The 19,060-nt window shown below is 37.5% G+C and overlaps 1 protein-coding gene across 7 annotated transcripts in view; it reads right to left on the bottom strand.

Moving 5' to 3' along the window:
• Positions 1–3,626: 3,626 nt before the first annotated feature.
• The window catches only part of LOC111864158 (piezo-type mechanosensitive ion channel component), a 288,244-nt gene continuing 272,810 nt past the window's right edge, over positions 3,627–19,060 (bottom strand). For all 7 annotated transcript variants that reach the window (XM_023851212.2, XM_023851215.2, XM_023851216.2 and 4 more), the window contains 2 exons: positions 16,793–16,913; positions 3,627–5,380 (listed from right to left, as the gene is read on the bottom strand). In XM_023851212.2, coding sequence (XP_023706980.1) covers positions 5,207–5,380; positions 16,793–16,913 — 295 coding nt within the window. In that variant the 3' untranslated portion in view covers positions 3,627–5,206. The remainder of the gene's footprint in view (positions 5,381–16,792; positions 16,914–19,060) is intronic.

Genomic DNA, 19,060 nt, shown 5'->3' with positions numbered 1-19,060 from the left:
AGAATAAGTAGTATAGGTGTTTGAGAATTTTAAAGAGAGATTAAAATTGACAAGTAGTGTGCTAGTAACTGTACTGTATTACAAAATTACAGTTGACTCCGAGTGTACATAGTATATATGTTGATCAGAACCAGAGATATGAGGTGTATGTATAATGTCCCTGTTTAAAAGCACCATGCCATTAAGGCATATGAGAACCAATGAGGCAAACTCCATGAATTTAACTCAGTACCAATCTGGACAAGTGACTGGGCTGGTCTCAGAACTAATTTCAGTATTGTGTCACTTTGGCAACTTGAAACATGAGGTATGAATAATTAATTACTGAACAGTAAGTTTTGAGAAAAGTTTTAAAGAAAGTCTTGAAAAGTGAGGACCAAGGCAGTTCTGCAACATTGGGACTCAGGCAAAGGAAAAGTAATGAACTCACACAACTTGAGCCATGACATAATGAAAAACTGCTCTAAATGCTCAAGTGATGTGCACTATATCTAAGGCACTCAGGAGGAACCTCTTAGACTGTGCGATTAAGGTTACATCCAGTATTTACACTGGAATTTATTAAAAAGCTAAGCAACTAAAATTGTGCTTTATAACAGTTTGGTTTTCATTACACTCTTATAATCTTCCTTTTCTAGAACTAGCACGGATTTTAGAAGCTTACCTCAAAACTATACTGTTTTAAATTTTTAAACTTTTTACAGTGAATGTATGAGCTTTCTGAGGCACACAGCATCTTATGTTATAAAGAACAGTCTGTTTCGGAGAAACTCTGCTTCAATATTCAGTAAAGAAGTGCGAAGCTGGGTTCCACAGATAAATGGAATGGAAAATGGCACAAGCCCCCTCAGTGTGACTCAAGACTGAAAATGAGCTTGTTTATACTATTCATTTCTGAACATGTTTTATATTAACATACATCCATCCAAGCCATCTTTATTCACCTCTACGAAGAGACTGAAGTGGTTGGTGTTCTCAAATGTTTGATATTGTTACTTATGCCATACACTGCTATGCACCCCCCACAAATATGTTTTCAAATACTGTTCCAATTTTAAAAAGTGGTGACAGCTGTCTTCACCTCCAAGCTACAGAATCTGACTTCTGGCCAAATTAAATCATTGCGGTATCCTGAATAATTAGTCTACTTCTATGTACCACAGAAGGGCTCCTCATATGCCACAGTGAACTGCCTACACCTTATGTTGTAGGTCCCAAATTCTGGCCTTTGCTACAGGCAGTTAGTTCCTTTGGTAGTGATAACCTTTATTGGGAAACTGCACATCAGAACATACATTTCAAATATTGATATTTTTTTAAAGATATTCATTATAAAATTATTAAATAATTCACATTCATAGATCATGTTCCCTCTTGCCCTATGCAGCTTAGACCAATATAAATCTATCTCTCATGTGCCTTCTTCAATCATAATATTAACTTGCTATCCAATACTGTACCTCAATAATATTCACCTCCTTCACTCACGTACAAACTACTCACATATGTATCACATATGGCACTGAATCGTCCTGTCTCAATAATGAATTTTTTCTTGGGTACTGAAAGTAAACATACCATTTTCAGTACTGGAACCAAAACAAATATTATTATGTTAATGTTCAAAATGTATTACATCTGTTTCCTGATATTAACATTTAGTGTTACACTTTTAACCTTTAATGTATGAATGTTAGATATATCTAACAGGAAGTGACACTCCACTGTGGCCGAATGTTAGATTTATCTAACGCAGTACACGTCCTCTCTTTGGGAGCGCTGACAGTTTGATCTTTGGGTTGAAACCACAGCAAACCCATGCAAGGTCAAGTCAGTGGTTCATTCTTTAACTCTGAACAATGAAATCATTTATGATGGTACTGGTTCCGATACAATTTACGCTTAGATATGATTGTTTATGACTGGTCAGCCAAATAGGGCACAGCTTTGTTTTGAGAGCTGAGGAGTAAATATTCATCTGTGCAGATTAGTGCTTCCAGGGCTTTCAAGGATTTGTTTTCAGTAGCAAATTATCAGTCAGAAAGTCAGTGTCGGATTGTAAATTATTTATTTATAAAACATTTTTATTTTGTATCTCGGTAGAGGTATAAAGCCATTGAAGACAAGAATGCACATATGGGCTTTGTGGATAAATCTGACAGGATAGTTATGGAATTGCCCGGAGGACATGGAAAAAGAAATTGTTTTTCCACCTTATAGACATGACTATTCTCAATGCCTATTTATTACACAAGTCATGTGGTGGAAAAATGACACATAAAAATTCCATGAAATCATAGTGAGAAATTTGTACAGTCGCATGAGGCGAATTTCACGGTCAGTGGCGTTTCTGAGGGGAGGCCAAGTTCATCTGGGGCCAAACTGAGTCGACTAGAGGTGAAACATTCACAACACTGGTCATCCAATAGTAAACCAGGAGCACCCTCTTCTATTGTAAAAAGTGTGATGTTGGTCTGTGTGTCGAGCACTGCTTCGACCAGTGGTACACGCCCATCAGAGTGTGAGCACTGAACAGAGTTATCATAAACTGTGAAGTGACGCAGTTCTAACTTGCGTACAGTCTGAACAAAGGATTATTGTATATAGTGTGATTATTTTTTACAAAATCAACATGTCTGAAGTTTCGAGAAAAAACTATAGGTAAGTAAGCCCTTTGGAATATCATAATATATATAATAAAAATGATATTTTGCATTTCATGACAAAATAATCACAGTATATTTTCATTTCTAAAAACTGCTCCTTTGTGTATATGTAGAAAATTATATTGTTTTTCAGGCTGTTTTTAGTTCATATTTCTATATTGCATAAAACAGTAAAACTTGGTTATAGCAACATCAGTTTCTGCGACACCTTGTCTATTGCATCAAATATTCAATGGTACGAACTAATTCCTCATAAAGCAACTGTTTTTATACTTTGCTTAGTACGACATGCACAAATGCATCAACCTCGTATGTAACATCATTTTCATTCCTGAATTTCTCTGATATGTACATTGAACGTAATTTAGAAAGTGTATGTTGGGCAAGTAACAGGAAACAGATGAAGATAACTGATTACTGTACTCGTATCTAGGTACAGGCACAACAATTGATGTAATCTACTGTAATTTGGTGTGTAGGCCTACCTTTAATTTACAGTATTAGTGCGGTGTGTATTGTCAGTGAAAAGTGCTGTAATATGTCTTTGATATTACACATTTGGGCAATTCCACGTTAATGTTAAGTTAGTCTGTACTTAACTACGTATTTCACTAAAAAAATGCAAAATTTTAACTCTGTTTTTGGTAGATTTTTACATGACTAACATAAGGCTACTGTGGAAGTGCCCATTTCGGTTACAAAGACATTCGTTTATAACGACACTATTTTTAGGTCCCTTTGATGACGTTATAACCAAGTTCTACTGCATGTAGTTTTTTCTGAAAGTCTGCAACTTTGAAGACTTAGGGCCATTTAAATTCTGGCTGCAGCAGGCTCTCGACAATTTAAAAGTCTGTACTTTAAAGGTTAAAGAGCTTCTATAAAAGCATGGCATATGAAACATACTGTTAGACTATGGACTTGTTAAACAGCCAGTACATTTCAGCTGTATTTCTGAAGTTCTCTTTTATGCAAGTCGCCCTTACAGACTGGAGTCAGGGAAATAACACTGAAAGAGCTCTTCCAGAGAAATGCTTAATTTAGCAATGTAACTGGAAGTTAAAATTCAGAGGCTTGGAAAGTGTAACAGCTATTACATTAATGCCGCTAGGAATTTCATAAATATGACAAAAACAATTATGGGATTTTTTTACACATAAAGCAAATCTAAACCAACTATATACATATATAAGTACACACACTGCACTATATTACATTTATAAAAATCTGTAAAAAATAATTTTGTAACATTTGATAACATGGGGGGGGAACAGAGTGCAACCTAAATATGTAGTGAATGTGATGCATGTGGGAAGTCTCTACATCCAACGACACCAGATTGTGTCACTTCAGAAATTATGAGTAACCTGACATCATAGCAGATAAAGTGGATATTGTCTTGCAGTAGGCCACATGCAAGACCACACCAGATTAATTTCACATCTGCAGAATTAGGGTTCTGAACACATTAAGACCTTTTTTCTAAATATTACTACAAATCATATTATAAGCTGCAAAGAAATGCAAGACATAAATATGTCAAATTTATCAGAGTGAGACTGAATATGCAGTTTCTTTTATTTCAAATCCTTCTGCAATAAAAGCATACCACATGTTAAAATGAAAAGACTTACTAGTACGATGCGAAGTTATAATGTTTTAATTATCACCATGACAAAATCATAATTCCAAAATATCATTCTATATAGGAGACAGCCCATTTCCTCAGCTTGCTGAACAGTCTAATTTTCCCATGCCAAGTGGACAGAGGGAGCCACCGGAAGGGGCAGAAACAAAATGGCAATGTAGGTTGAGGAAGTGGAGGCTCGTGCTGTGATATGGTTCCTGCCTTTGCAAGGGAAGTCTGCCAGGGGGATCATGACCAGATGACTGCTGTGTATCAGGAAGGTGTACCATCATATGACAGTGGTCAGGTGGAAGAGGCATATTGAATCACAATAAAAGATGGCTCAAAATGAAAGAGACACAGCCTTCTCAATAAATGAAACAAACTGGAAAAGGTGCAAGTGCTGCATCACTCAACTGTACACATCCCCATAGCCACATTAAAATTACCAATATAATATCACCATCTCAGACCCTGTAATCCTGTTACTGTGAATGATGACCAGTAAATTGCTACAGCTGATGACTTCAGTATGGACCAAGAGAGCTAGTTTGCATAATCTGAAGAAGGACCAACATAACATGCCTAAGCAGCAAGGATATAGGGAGATTTAAAGAACACAATTCTTTCCTAGTTCCTCACTGGCATATCCTGTTCTTCATTCATATAAGCAGGGTTTTACTGTCCACTAAGTTCATTTCAGTCAAGTTCATATGCTATTCTGAATTACCACTACATTGTACACATCAGATGTTGGATAGTATGATCCTTCAATCATCAGTGTAGTGATTATTACATACTGGAGTCTACACAGCACCAGATTGCGGCTGCTACTGGCCTATACACTGATCAATATCTCAGTTCAGTTGTGTGAGCATGATCTGTGCACCATGTTTAAGACCATGTGGCAGGCCTACTGGGCAATCACGGGCTGTGCATTGCCCTCTTCTCCTTCACCCTCCTCACGTGGCCGTGTCCACTTGATAAGTGTCTCTGGTGAGCGATACAGGAATACCAGCTTGGCAAACAGATCTTCCTCTAGGTCCAGCTCTCCGCTCTCACGCACCAAGTAGATGTCCAGACACAGCTACAAGAATTGCAACAAACAGTGTCAGTTTAACAAAATACTTGTATCAGCAGGGCAGCCATTTATATTCTGAAATACCTGAACATGTGAGGTGAGGGCAGGAGAAAAAGGTTCTGGAACTCTCTCATATATCTTACCAAGGTTCATGGCACTTGACTTTGTTCCACTATTTTCTATGTTACCTTAACACCAATATATTGAGATTGTATGTTTCAGCCTGTGCATGCACACAAACTACCTAACTCCATGGAGCAGAGCCCTTCTTGAGAAGTTAACAGTTGATCAGTTATTGGAGAAATTCCCTACTCTGTTCAAAAGATACCACAGTCCATGCTCCAAGCCAGGTGAATCCAGTCACACTATCCCACAATATTCTTTTAGCCCATTCACTTCTGACTTAAATGCCCCCTCAGTTATTACATAAATCAGATTTCAGTACCTGTAATATGAAATAAGATGGTACTCATATTACAACATTCATGATTCAGATTACACCAATGTAGGCAGCAAAGTTTTGAGGCCACATACCTCTGCTCTTCATAAATTTTCCTCTTTAGACATTATCAGCTAGTAAATCAAATACAAATGGCTATATGGACTATTACACATAGTGACCAGATTTTAAAGCCACACAACCCATGATAAGACTTTTTCAGAAGAAATGAATGGGTTAAAAATTCATTTCATATATCCTCTTATCTACACCTAGGTCTTCCCAGTGGTCTCTTCCTTTCTGAATTCTGACCAAAAATTGTATGCATTTATTACCTTCCCTATGTATACAACATGCCCACCCAACTCATCCCTCTTTGAGGTATGTGCACGTGTGACACACACACACCATTTTAAGAATGGTAAGAATAATTACAATTCAGAAATTTCTTTATATTCCATATGTTTGATAATATACCTTTAACTTCTAATGCACATAATTTCTGTTATAAAAGTACTTCCTTTTAACATTCAAACACCTAGCAGATGTATGTGTCAAAACATGTCACCACTCAAATATCACAGTTCATGTCAATATGATTCATGAGTCATCACTGCCACACAAATTTATCTTCTGTGGTCACCTTGTTACTTACCACTTTCTTAACCCCCTCCCCAAATCCATAATAAAGTTTGGATTCTTGTTTAACATCAATGTAAGCAAGGCCATCATGATAAGAATAAGAAGTTACAAGTACAAATATACAGGGATTTTTCCAGTATCATGGTATTCACACTATTTTTCCTAACAACTGGTCAAATGGCAACTCTGACACCCATGTCTGTAACAGAATTCAGAGGTAAAACAGGCCACACTCATGTTGCTCAATGATAGGGTTATGAAAAAGGAAATGTCTGCCTCTAAACCATAAAATCTATTATATCTATAATCTTGCATTAAATACTATAAAATATTTTATCTTGTCTACCTGATAACAACGTATAACTTCAAAATATGCTATACAACAAAGAATTTTAATTAAAAATTGATCATACCAAGAATAAACTTCATCAAATTTGAAGCAACCAAAAAAAGAGTTGAATTTATTCTTAAAGCACTCCGATTAGTGGTAAAACAGTAGGAAATTTCACACTACATTATTCATATGAAATAAAGCTATGCATTAAAACAGACTAAAAGAAGGCCAATTATATGAGGGTTGTAAATTTGGCAATGAATTTTTGATCACCTAATGGATAAAGTAATAGAAAATTTCATTCCGAATATTTGAATATACAATAATTTCAGAGGAATTTGAAAATTTTGAGCTACATGATAACTAGTAATGCAAGCATTTCAATTTTAATCTCTAATATTAGTTAGGTTTGGACAGAAGCCAGGTAGAAAGTGGTGTTAGCTAAAAGAAGTTCAAGCACTGTAACTGAAGATTGAAAATAATATCACCGGGGAATACTTTGAAGAAGAGTATAAAAAATGGCAAGTTATGAAGTGATTTAACAATAAGTATAAGTGATGTTTCAATCATACACGGTGTGTCCAGGATCTGTTAGGACTCATTTTTTTTAATTTTGTCCTTCAATGCCATCTGTTGGCGAGTTGTGGCATTAAGATTCTTGAAGCTTCAGCTGTGGTTGTCTATAATTTCAAAGCGCAAGCATCGATGCATCATGTGTTCTGACCTTGAATATAACAGTACTATTTTGACGCTCATCAGAAAATGACTGTTGAACAGAGAGTCAACATCAAATTTTGTTTGAAGTTAGGCAAAACAGCCAGAGACATGTACGAAATGATGAAAAGTGTGTATGGTAGAGATTGTTTGAGTCACTCAAACATTTTTCGATGGTTGCTGTATTTCATGAAGGCAGGGAGGACATTGAAGATACTCCATGTGCATCAAAGCCGAGAACAAGTCGCAGTGAAGAAAATGTGAAAAAAGTGACCGAAATCCTTGCATCAGACAGATGTGTTTCTGCAAGACTCATCGAGGAGCTATTGGGAATACGAAAAAGTACTGTGCATCAAATTCTGACAGAGGATTTGGGCAAATGGAAGATCTGTGCGCGGTCTGTACCACATGCGCTGTCAGGTGATGAAAAATATGCCAGAGTGGAACACTGCAAAGCTATGTTATGGTCGGTCCAAAGTGATACAAAATTTACAAAATCGATTGTTACTGGAGACGAGACATGGTGTTTTCAATATGAGCCTCTCACAAAGCGGCAGAGTGCAGCATGGTTAAGCCCAAATAAGCCGAAACCAATGAACGTCCACATACAAAAGAGTCAAGTAAAGACACTGCTAACCCTTTTCTTTGATTCCAAAGAAATCATTCACAAGGAATTTCTGCCAGAAGGTCAAACAGTGAATTCTGATTATTATCTCGGAGTCCTCAATCGTTTATGGGCGAGAATTCTTTGAACTGACCTGAATATCGAGAGCAAGGTTCCTGGTCACTCCTCCACGACAATGCCCCACTCCACAAATCGAAGATCACGTGCCAGAAAAGGATCACAGTCCTTGATAATCCTCTGTATTTGCCAGATTTGGCTTCAGCAGATTTTTGGTTGTTTCCAAAAGTTAAGTTGGCGATGAAAGGAGAACATCATGACACCATCCAACACATCCAAAGGGAATCTATTGCAGTTTTAAATGAGATTCCAAAAAAGGAGTATAGTGACTGTTTTCGAAAACTCTTCAGTTGATTCCAGCTATGTATTGATTCAGAAGAAGACTATTTTGAATAAAAAGAGTGAAATTCTGAAAATAATTCACGCCTTGTATGTTTAATGAACACAGTCCTAACAGCACCTGAACACACTGCGTATGAACAAGTGAAGGTAGACAGGATGCAAAAAATTGTAACAGAAATGAAACAACAGGAGAGCAATCTGTGGGAAGACCTAGACAAGGCATAGGCAGAAGTGATGGACCTGAGACTATGGGGCGATACAAATGGGGAAGATTTTTATTCACACTGATCTCATAAGGTCACATTAATTAAGCAGACCTGAGTGATTCCTAGGTTTCTCAATGACACTACTTCGACTGTCGACGTTATGAGGGTAGGTCCATGGCTGACCTCAACTTTAATTTCTTTTCAGAAGATGTGGGCAACAGAAGAACAAATTTGTTGTTGTGGAAGGTGGTTGAAACACTGGTCTCACTTTCTCACATGTAAACATGTCCCCCACATATTTACATTTAAAGACAGTACAAGATGGTGTCAGACCTTGTCACTCCTGAGTGCTGAACAGTACTGTGTCACCAAATTTCCAGTGAAAGAGTAAGTGACACTGGCTGAAATTCTACACATGCTAAGTGCAGTGTATGCAGAAAGAACTATTATCATGTACCAGTCTGTATGAATGGTGCACCAAGTTTTCTGAAGACAGTGAAGAAGTTGCTAACTGACCACATGCTCATATTCGGCAGACAGCTGCCACAGATAGAAAATTTGTCATGTTGAAAAGCTGATTTTGGAGAGAGAGAAGAGAGAGAGAAAATGTGAATTACAGTGTGTAATACTGTATCCAAAACGTACAATTTGCTTCATAATACTGTTCACTTAGAGATTTGCAAGAGAAAGACTGAGACACTGTTACAGCAGACCATTGTACAGCATGATAACACATGTCTGCATATGGTAAATTTAACACTGGCAACCCTGGGATAGGACATCATGAATTACCATCCTTACAGTCCAGACTTAGCCCCTCGTGATTTTCACTGGTTTGGATCACCCAAGGATCATAAAAAATGGCATAAATTTGACACAAGCACAGTGTCCTCACCTGGCTAAACAGTTTGGCTATATCTTTCTATGCTGCTGGTATATGTGCCTTGTGATGATGACAGAAAAAATGTTTCAGTCCACAACAATATTTAGAAAAGTGGTGGTTTGGTAATTCTGACATTCATATTTTTGTAAAAAGTCTAGGTCAACCTTAAAGCACCCTCATACTTGTATATAGCACAGAAAGAATTAGGAAACTGATCATGAATGGGGAACAGGAAAGCATATGGAAGGAAGTGATTGTAACTCTGTTTGAAGTATATATTGAGTTGAACCTGGAAAGCATGAGGAATGCCACATAAAATCTGTCAGTCTGTAACCTCACTAAGATTTTACCCGTATATCTCCTGAAAACAAGTTGGATGTGTAGCTACTATACCAATCTGTGTGGAAATAAATAAATTTCACTTGTTTGTCATCAATTCCACACTAGTTTCATGATATGTTCTAAGATGCTAACTTCCTAGTTAATAATGATAATATAAAAGGCAGAAGAAGCAAAAGTCTTCTTATGATTCAGTATATACATTTTCATGGTTACATTATCTTCTGGTTGAATTGTACAAAACTTTGCAGTATCCTGTGATTTCTCATCTATTTGTTCATGCCAATCTAATTACATTTAATCTAATAGCACTATTTATCACAAATACTGCAAAATTTATTAATGAATTATAAAAAGATTTATTTCATAAATAGCCTGCATTGCCTAGTTTCATTTTGAAATATCTATGGCACTGCATCAACCAGAAGACCTGTCAAGATCACAACAGAACCTACAACAAGAGCAGGATTCTCACTATATACAAGACACAGAAACTTCAAGAGGTCAACTATTCCACAATTATAGTCACTATCTTACAGACTTCTTCAGAAACTTATTTTGTAGCTAAGACATCAATTTGTTACAATTCTTTCTACCACATTTCTCAAAACAAATCAATTAATGTTGTACTCTGTATGTTTCGCTGAACAGTTTGTACACAACACATAAAATGGTCATCCCTATGGCAGAACAGTTCCATCCGTAACAGTGAAGGGGTTAAACACAAACTGAAGTCAAGGAATATAAATATACCAAATATTGAGACATATTAAATAAAGAGTGGTCAGGTGTATTTCAACGTGAATTATGTATACAGTATTCCATGACTTCATGTTGTAACTTCAGGAGGTGAAACTTGAGGTCATTCTGAGTGCAAACTATAACATGAGTCTTGTTCCAAATGATTTCAGAATTACTGGATTTTGAAATGTAGCTTGATTTGAAGGAGTTCTGTTGAACACTTATATTGGGAAAACCAGTTTATGCAGCCTGAAGTAATTGTTCAAAATGTCTGTTGTCAGCTTGGATGCACAGCCTGTTTCATACTGTCATATATTTGGGGTGGTGTGTGACGAAAATGTTGGGTTCTGGTTTGGATGACTGGATTTATTAGCACCTTGGTTACAACCTCTCTTAGTTAAAGTCAAATACAGCGATATCACGGAGTAACACACTTTACAGTTCACTGTAGCACATGCATTAGGATTCCTAGTCTTCACTAGTTATCTCCTACCAATGGATTTTAATACTGAAACTAGCACTTCAAAACACTATGAAGTCCTCTTGCCATTTCTTGTTCAATCACTCTGGAATTCAGCTGCACTCTGCTGAACTCAAAACTGAACTTCCCGTGATGTCTCCTACTGAGAACTCACTTGAATCGAACTGCACTTAAAACTGAAACCTGTTATATTTGTAACTTGTTATATAGCCTCCACACTAACCATGTCAAAAACACAGCCTCTATTGTTGAAACGTGTTCACCGAACAACTGCATAGGAACGGTCACAGCACGGACCACACAGAAAGCCAGTCGTGTGATAGCTACCTTGCCAGTCCATTAGCATGCTGACTGTTGCCCACAAATGAACTACAAGCATTCGTCCTATTGTTGAATGTGCTTATGTGAGGAGGTGTTTATTGCACTGTGGCCTAGCTAGACACAGTACAATATCACTAGGAAACATAACCTTACAGAGAATTGCAGTGTTATTAATGCATCATCTTGTACAAGACATCTACTGGAGCAGTTAATTTTCTGTGTCCTCCTTGCATTTATACATCATATTTTTCATGTGAACCTGTAAAATGAAGAGGCTGAGATCCAGTGAATGTGGTGGCAAATTCAGTGTTCCACCAAGGCCAATTTATCAGCCAGGGAACTGTTCAATCAGATAATGCATGGAGTTCCTACTGAAGTAAAGGAGTACTCTGCCATGCAGGTATCCATCTACTGTGATGTTTACAGAGGAATGTTCTTTAAGATAGCCAACAGTTTACTTTGCAAAGAAATTTGCATAAACATGTCCATACATGCTGTGCACAAGCACTACATTTCAGACACTCATGAATCAGGAAACTGTTGAGAATAGGCCTCACATTGCTACATTTTTCACTCAGAATGATCTCAAGAATCACTTCCTGAAGTGATGACATAAAGCCAAGAGACACCCTGTATACTTTCCAGATGTGCTCTTTGCAATTCTACACACCTTTCTGGCTTTCATGTTCAGAAATAAATCCACTATTGAAAAGCCACTCACATTAAACTTATTTTACTGCATCTCAGTAAGAAATTATTCTTCCTTACAGCTCATTACATATCTGCTACAATGAAATATGTTTTAAATAACAGATGTAAATCACTGGGCAGACAACTTTAAGTGTAGCCATCAAACACCAAATTTCATTAAAATCTGCTGAATAGTTTTGGAGGTGAAAATGGCAGGTGGACACACAGACCTGAACTCCCAAATACATATTTTTTTTATGAGCTCTGTGCAAAGGATGCATAAATATGCATAATATTAGGCCACTTCATTTACGCTCGTGTGAAATCTCAAAGCATTACACACCAGCTGTACAATCACTAGTACTCCAGTCTTACAATACTGTTCAGTGTTGAAATGTTCTGTGGTGATTTGCATGTCTTGTGTGTTCATGGAGTACTTTCCAAAAGGTCTTCCTCATCACTTGTTGTTTCATGAGCACATATGAAGACACATCAGCATATCCATCACATGCACAGATCACAGCCATTACTTCTGGAAGGCACTGTAACTTTCCATCAGCCAACTCACTGACAGTTGAAAGCCGACAGAGAAATACTGAATATATTCAGAGGTTCAATTACCATCATACAAATTCACAATTCTGAACATTTATGTAGCTCTGAAAAGATACCTTCTGTACACATCATGCAATGCTTGTCAAAAATATACACAAATGTTGCTCCATGTTTAAACATCTTTGCAGAATAAATATGTAGCAGTGTCTGTTGATATTGTAGAAGACTGGTTCAGTTATGTCATGAAAATTCTTAAAACTATTCAAGGTAAATGGAGGAAAATGAATTCCAAATGTTCCATTCACTTAATCTATCTTGCATTAGAGAGCCAGATTGGGATATTTTGAATTGAATGCAAACCACAAAACACCTTGCAGAATGCTCTTCAGTTAAAAGATTATTAAATAGCCACCTGATTGAATATAATTTACAGCTATACCAAAAAACATAAAGAATTTGGACATAATATCCCAAATGCTTATTGTCCTTTTCAAGGCATGAATATACACATTAAACCAAACTACTTGATTTCCTCATACCCATTTTAGGCACAGTAAATATGTATACTAAGGTCTTTAAATTAAAGAATGAATGCCATTTATATATTACTGTACATAAGGTTATCAACATGACTTTATGTACAGGCAGATTTCTGCCTTCTAGCATTAAAAAACGGAAATATGCAGTGCTATCAAAACGTTCCCGAAATTTGAATTTTGCGCGTGAATGGTTATGAGTACATCAAAATATCGCTAGGTTTCTCCCCACACACCCTTCTTGAATCAGTGTGGCTAGTGGCGTTGAGTTGAGTTGTTGGGTTTATTGTTGATGAACGTATTTCCATTGTTGTGTTTCCATGAGTTTGCGGTTTTGCGATGGCCGACCTGAGAGAGCGGCGTGTCTGCATAAAGTTTTGTTTTAAACTTGGGAAAACCACTGCAGAAACACACCAAATGTTGAAGCAAGCTTTTGGTGACAACAGTTTAGGCCAGACACAAACTTATGACTGGTATAAGCATTTCAAAAATGGCCAAACATCGACTGATGATGATGAACGTTCGGGACGGCCGTCAACTGCCACCACACCAGAAAATGTCGCGAAAGTTAGGGATCTGATTTGGCAAGATCGTAGACTGACCATCCAAGACCTCTGTTACACCTTGGGACTAATTTATGGTACATGTCAACGAATTTTGTCAGAGGAACTGAACATGAGGAGGACTGTGGCAAAGTTTGTGCCACAACTGCTGCAAAACAAACAGAAGCAGCATCGCTTGGAAGTCTGTAGGAACTTCAACAACAGCTTCAAGAGGATCCAAACTTTCTTTTGAAGGTTGTCTCTGGTGACAAAAGTTGGGTTTATGGCTACGACCCTGAAAGTAAGCAGCAATCATCGCAATGGAAAACCTTTCTTCACCTTGGCCAAAAAAAAGCTCGACAAGTCAAGATCAACAATAATATATGTTGATCTGTTTTCTTGATACTAATGGGATTGTTCACAAGGCGTTCGTCCCTCCTGGTCAGACAGTCAATAAAGAGTTCTATCACGTTTAAGGGAGGACATGAGGAGAAAATGTACAGAGAAGTGGCGCATGAACGACTGGGTACTCCACCATGACAATGCATGACCGCATATGGCTTACATTGTGCAAGAATTTTTGGCTAAAAACAAGATGGCAGTTGTTCCCCACCCACCATACTCGCCAGACTAGCTCAATGCAACTTCTTTCTCTTCCCCAAGATGAAAATCAAGTTGAAGGGGCGAAGATTTGATACAGTTGAGGATACATATAATCCCGTGTCTCAAGGATGAAGAATCTATTAAGTGATATGTTACATGAATAACTCAATATGGACTCTGATGATGAGATGAATTTGGGAAATGAAGTAGAAAGTGTGAGTGAGGAATCGAGCAACACATCTGGGGAAAGTGAGTGTGAGAGTGAAGCAACTGGTGTGCGCATTGATGGGTGGAAAGACGTGACAATGGATGACAAGAAACCCAAGGCATACATTTTTACTGACATTTCAGGGCCTCAATTGAACCTTCTATCAGGTGCAGAGCCCAAATGGATTATTTTTAATGATGAGTTTTTGAACAACAGTCTTATAGATACAAAGAGGTAAGTGAGACACAAAATTTTGGAATATCAGCTTAGTCTAAGGTCCATTTGGAGGCCACGCCATAGCTCAAGCGGTTAGTCACTGGCTTCCCACCGCGGTGGCCCGGGTTCGATCCCGGGTATGGTTAAGTGGGATTTGTGGTGGACAAAGTGGCACTGGGGCAGGTTTTCTCTGAGTACGTTGGTTTCCCCTGCCAATCTTCATTCCACCAATTGCTCAACAATCACCCTCACCTATCATCTGGGGCTGGTACAATAGGCCAGAAGTGGCTGCAGTTCAAGGGACTTCGTCCCACCCCACTAGCAATAAATAAAAAAAAAGTCCATTTGGAGTATGTGGTCTGATGTGTCAGTTCCTGAAGTGAAGGCGTTTTTAGGTCTAACGATAAATATGGGCCTAATCCCAGTACCAGACACAAAGTTCTACTGGTCTAGTGAGAGGAAAACACAGATAAAATATTTTTGTGCCATAATGTCCAGAGATCGCTTTTTACAGATATTTTGGATGATGCATGTTGGGAAATGATACCACTGAATAAAGCAATTTGGCTGTCAAAAAGACAAGAAAGTACATGGGGTGACAGAACATATATAGTTTTAGAAAAAAATTGTGCCAGGTAAAAACATTGAAATAGACAAATCAACAGTTGGGTTCAAGTGCAAAATAATTTTCAAAACTTATAACCCCAAAATACCAACGAAGTGGGAATCAGATTATTTGTATTGTATTTGCTGACAGTGACACTCGTTATGTTCACAGTATAGTTCCAAATTATGGAAAACATAAAGGTGACGTGTGTAACTTGCCATACTCTGAAAAACCGTTCATTTCAAGAACAGCTCTTTCTTTGATAGACAGACTATGACTCAGTGTGTCTGGTATTGAAGACTACCACTATTTCACTGACAGATATTATAGCAGGGTAAAGTTGACCCAAGAATTGTACAATCGAAAATGTAAGTACACATTTTGCTTTTTAAATTTATGCCCTTGCTGCATCAACTTCTAAGGCAAAATACATCACTTAGTTGCTCATCAGGCATTTAAAAACCCCTCTCATCCTAGCTGCAGATATTTTTCCAAATGTGCTGACCGGAAGGGGTTAACAAAGTTTCCCTCTACTGAAGACAGAGATAAAGCCAACTTCTAACATGGCATGCATCTCTTTTATTCAGGAATGGATAATGTCCAAAGAAAATACTCCCATGACAGTATGAAGTAAACATATTTCTTCAAACAGCCATCAATAGATTTAGCAATGATGCTATATAACCTATACAGTTCACCAAGCATCTTTAAATAAACAGCAAAACAATTTATCTTCAACAAATTTAGGAAGCCAGCATTTATCTGTCACCTAAGAAGCTCTTTCTGGAAAGAGTTAAAAAAACTATGACACAGTTCCAATTCTGATAGTTTTACTAGTACATATGTATTTCATTCTTGCCTTCTTGTTAAATAACCTTAACTATGAAATAAAATCTGACTTTCTCTCCATGACTACCTACAGATTTGGAAGTAGCAAAAAACGTAAAAAAAGTGTTGAATATTCAAGACATAACTCAACCACAATAGCCAAGACAGAAACACGTATTTCTGAAGTGTTGTTGGCCATGCTGCATTGAGGAAGATGATGGCCATGCTGCACAGATGAAGAGTTGTCACCATGCTGTACAGTGCTGTCTAAACTGTACAGTGCTTGTTCACAGATCAATGTGAACCTTACCTGAAGGATACGATCAACATTGGGCATGTCATCATACATGATGGTATTGAAGATTCCAGTGAAGTACCCACGCACAATATTACTGACGATCAAAACCATCGTTGTGTACATACCGATGATTCTGACAATACAATTAACAAGGCAGTATTAATATATCAGAACATGTATTTTTGTAGCAACTATTTCATAGTACAGTTACCTGTAGGATACGATCCACATTTGGCAAGTCTGTAAACATGATCTTCTCCAACAAACCAGTCATGATGCTCCGGATGATTTTAGAAAACAGAAGGACCAGGCCGAAGTATAAACCTATTATTCTAAGATAAACAAACAAAAATATATCTAAAATTTAAATTATTAAAATCATAGAAATACGGAGGTCTTAACTTTCTTTTTAAAAAGCTTTTCCAAGAAAAATTTCTATAAAATTATTAATATAGGATATGAAACACTGAGTTCCAGAAAGAACTCACGTGGATTACTTCTCTGCTAACAGACTTCCAGTCCTTCAAATCTTGTTTTGTTAATGCCATATTTAGGCAAAGTTAAGCTTATAATCTAAGAATACAATGCAATTTAACTCGTGTACTGGCATACTTGACACATCCATATGAGTACAGAACTGAATCCTGAACATAATGTGCGTTAAAAGCAATTCTAACCCCTGGTATTTTAATAAGCCTTTGTGACATTCTTCACAGATGAAAATTTCATTACATCTTGCAGTGTTAAACTGTCAAATAGCAGTTCAACAGTAAGATAATACTAATTACAAATTTTGCCTCACTTGAAAGTCATTTTTTTTTTTAATTTGCATAGTGGCATGTTGGCCACTGAATGGGTACCTGCCCCGGGTGATTATGACGACGGAAAATTTTTGGTGGAAAAAAGTCTGGCAAGGAAAACCGAACTACACGGAGAAAGCCTGCCCTAGTGCCACTTTCTCTATCACAAATCCCACTTGACCAGACCTGGGCTCAAACCTGAGCTGCCGTGGTGGGAAGCCTGGGACTAACTAACCTCTTGAGCAATGGTGCTGCCTTCATTTGAAAGTAAACAACATTCACTTTACAAGTCAATGCAGTTTTACACTATTTTATAATGAAGAGAATTTGAAATTCATATAATTTTTAGTTAAAAATATCATTTAATCCTATGGCTCAGGTAGCACACATAGCAAAAATATCTGTCAACACAACTTTGTTTTTCAAATTGGTGTTTATCGAAACATTGCCACACTATATGTTTCAATCTTCCGACCATCATTAGGTGTTTTTAAATAATAATAATAATAAATTGTGTCATTAATTGTTACTAAACTGTATGCGCAACAGATCCATTGCTGTTGGGCTTTTCATTTAATTACAAACAATACATATAAGTATATAGACACATACAAATACTCAATGTTTTATCCATATAAATATTTATTGTCAACTGGTATAATTCTTGAAATACATTATTTCTTAGTTTTAAGTTTTGTTTTATTTACTAACATGGAGGTTATTTTGGGTGGGATTTGGTGGGTAAACTGTGACCAAATAAATGATATTGTAGCACATAGACCTGTTGCTGGGCAGAGACCTCAAAAAGGACAACCAGTACAGCCATTGCTATGTAACAGCAGTATAAAGAAACACCCATTTCTATGCAATGATTGAGATACTGTTGGGCTATAATGATGGAACTGGTATTTTCTATGTGGTCCATGCCAACATGTTATAAGCAGGACAGTTTCATGGAATGAGTTAATTGTTGGTAGGAGTTGTCAGCAGTTAAGCTGAGTGAAGTGATGTGAAGTAGCTGGTTGGTGAGTGAGAGAGTTTAGTTGTCAGTTCAGCTGATAGTCAGCCTGTGAAGGGGACACCAGGAGGTTGGTGACAAATGACCACCAGCCTGGGAACAGTTAGCTGAGGGTTGCCAGTTCAGTGGACTTCTGTACAGGACGATGTGAAGAAAAGAGTTATTTGAAAGAGTGAGGCTGTGAAAAGAACATTTTATGCGTGATATCTGGAGTGTGTAATTGAGTGAGACTGTTATAGTTCCTGTGTTAACACTTTGCGGACTGCACACTCTTTAAAAGGTTTCTCGCTTTTAAACATGGCAGACCATTCGCGTGTTAAACAGGCTTTTAGAACACGATAAGTTGCAGCACACTATACATTGCTCTGGCCCCACCTACATTGCACGCAACCGCCTGCAGATGCGTGATAAGACTCTGGAATGTTTAGTTAGCAGTCAGTAACTTGACCTCGCTGTTTACTTAACCGACTATAAAGGAAAATGCTTTGCCTTCTTCAAGCTGTGTGTATCAGCCAGTAGCTAGTGGGGAGAATGGATCAAGGGCAGATTCTCCCCAATGAACTAGCTGACCTGCCTTGTGAGATGCGTAGTAATGGATTAATTGTCATTCAGACAGCGACAGTGACGGGGGACAACAAAGAATTGTGGCCACAGACAGTAA

The sequence above is a fragment of the Cryptotermes secundus genome, unplaced genomic scaffold, assembly GCF_002891405.2.
Source record: "Cryptotermes secundus unplaced genomic scaffold, Csec_1.0 scaffold1647, whole genome shotgun sequence".
Taxonomy (NCBI): Eukaryota; Metazoa; Arthropoda; class Insecta; order Blattodea; family Kalotermitidae; genus Cryptotermes; species Cryptotermes secundus.
Note: the sequence above shows the minus strand (reverse complement) of the source record. Positions and strands in the feature narration are given on the sequence as shown.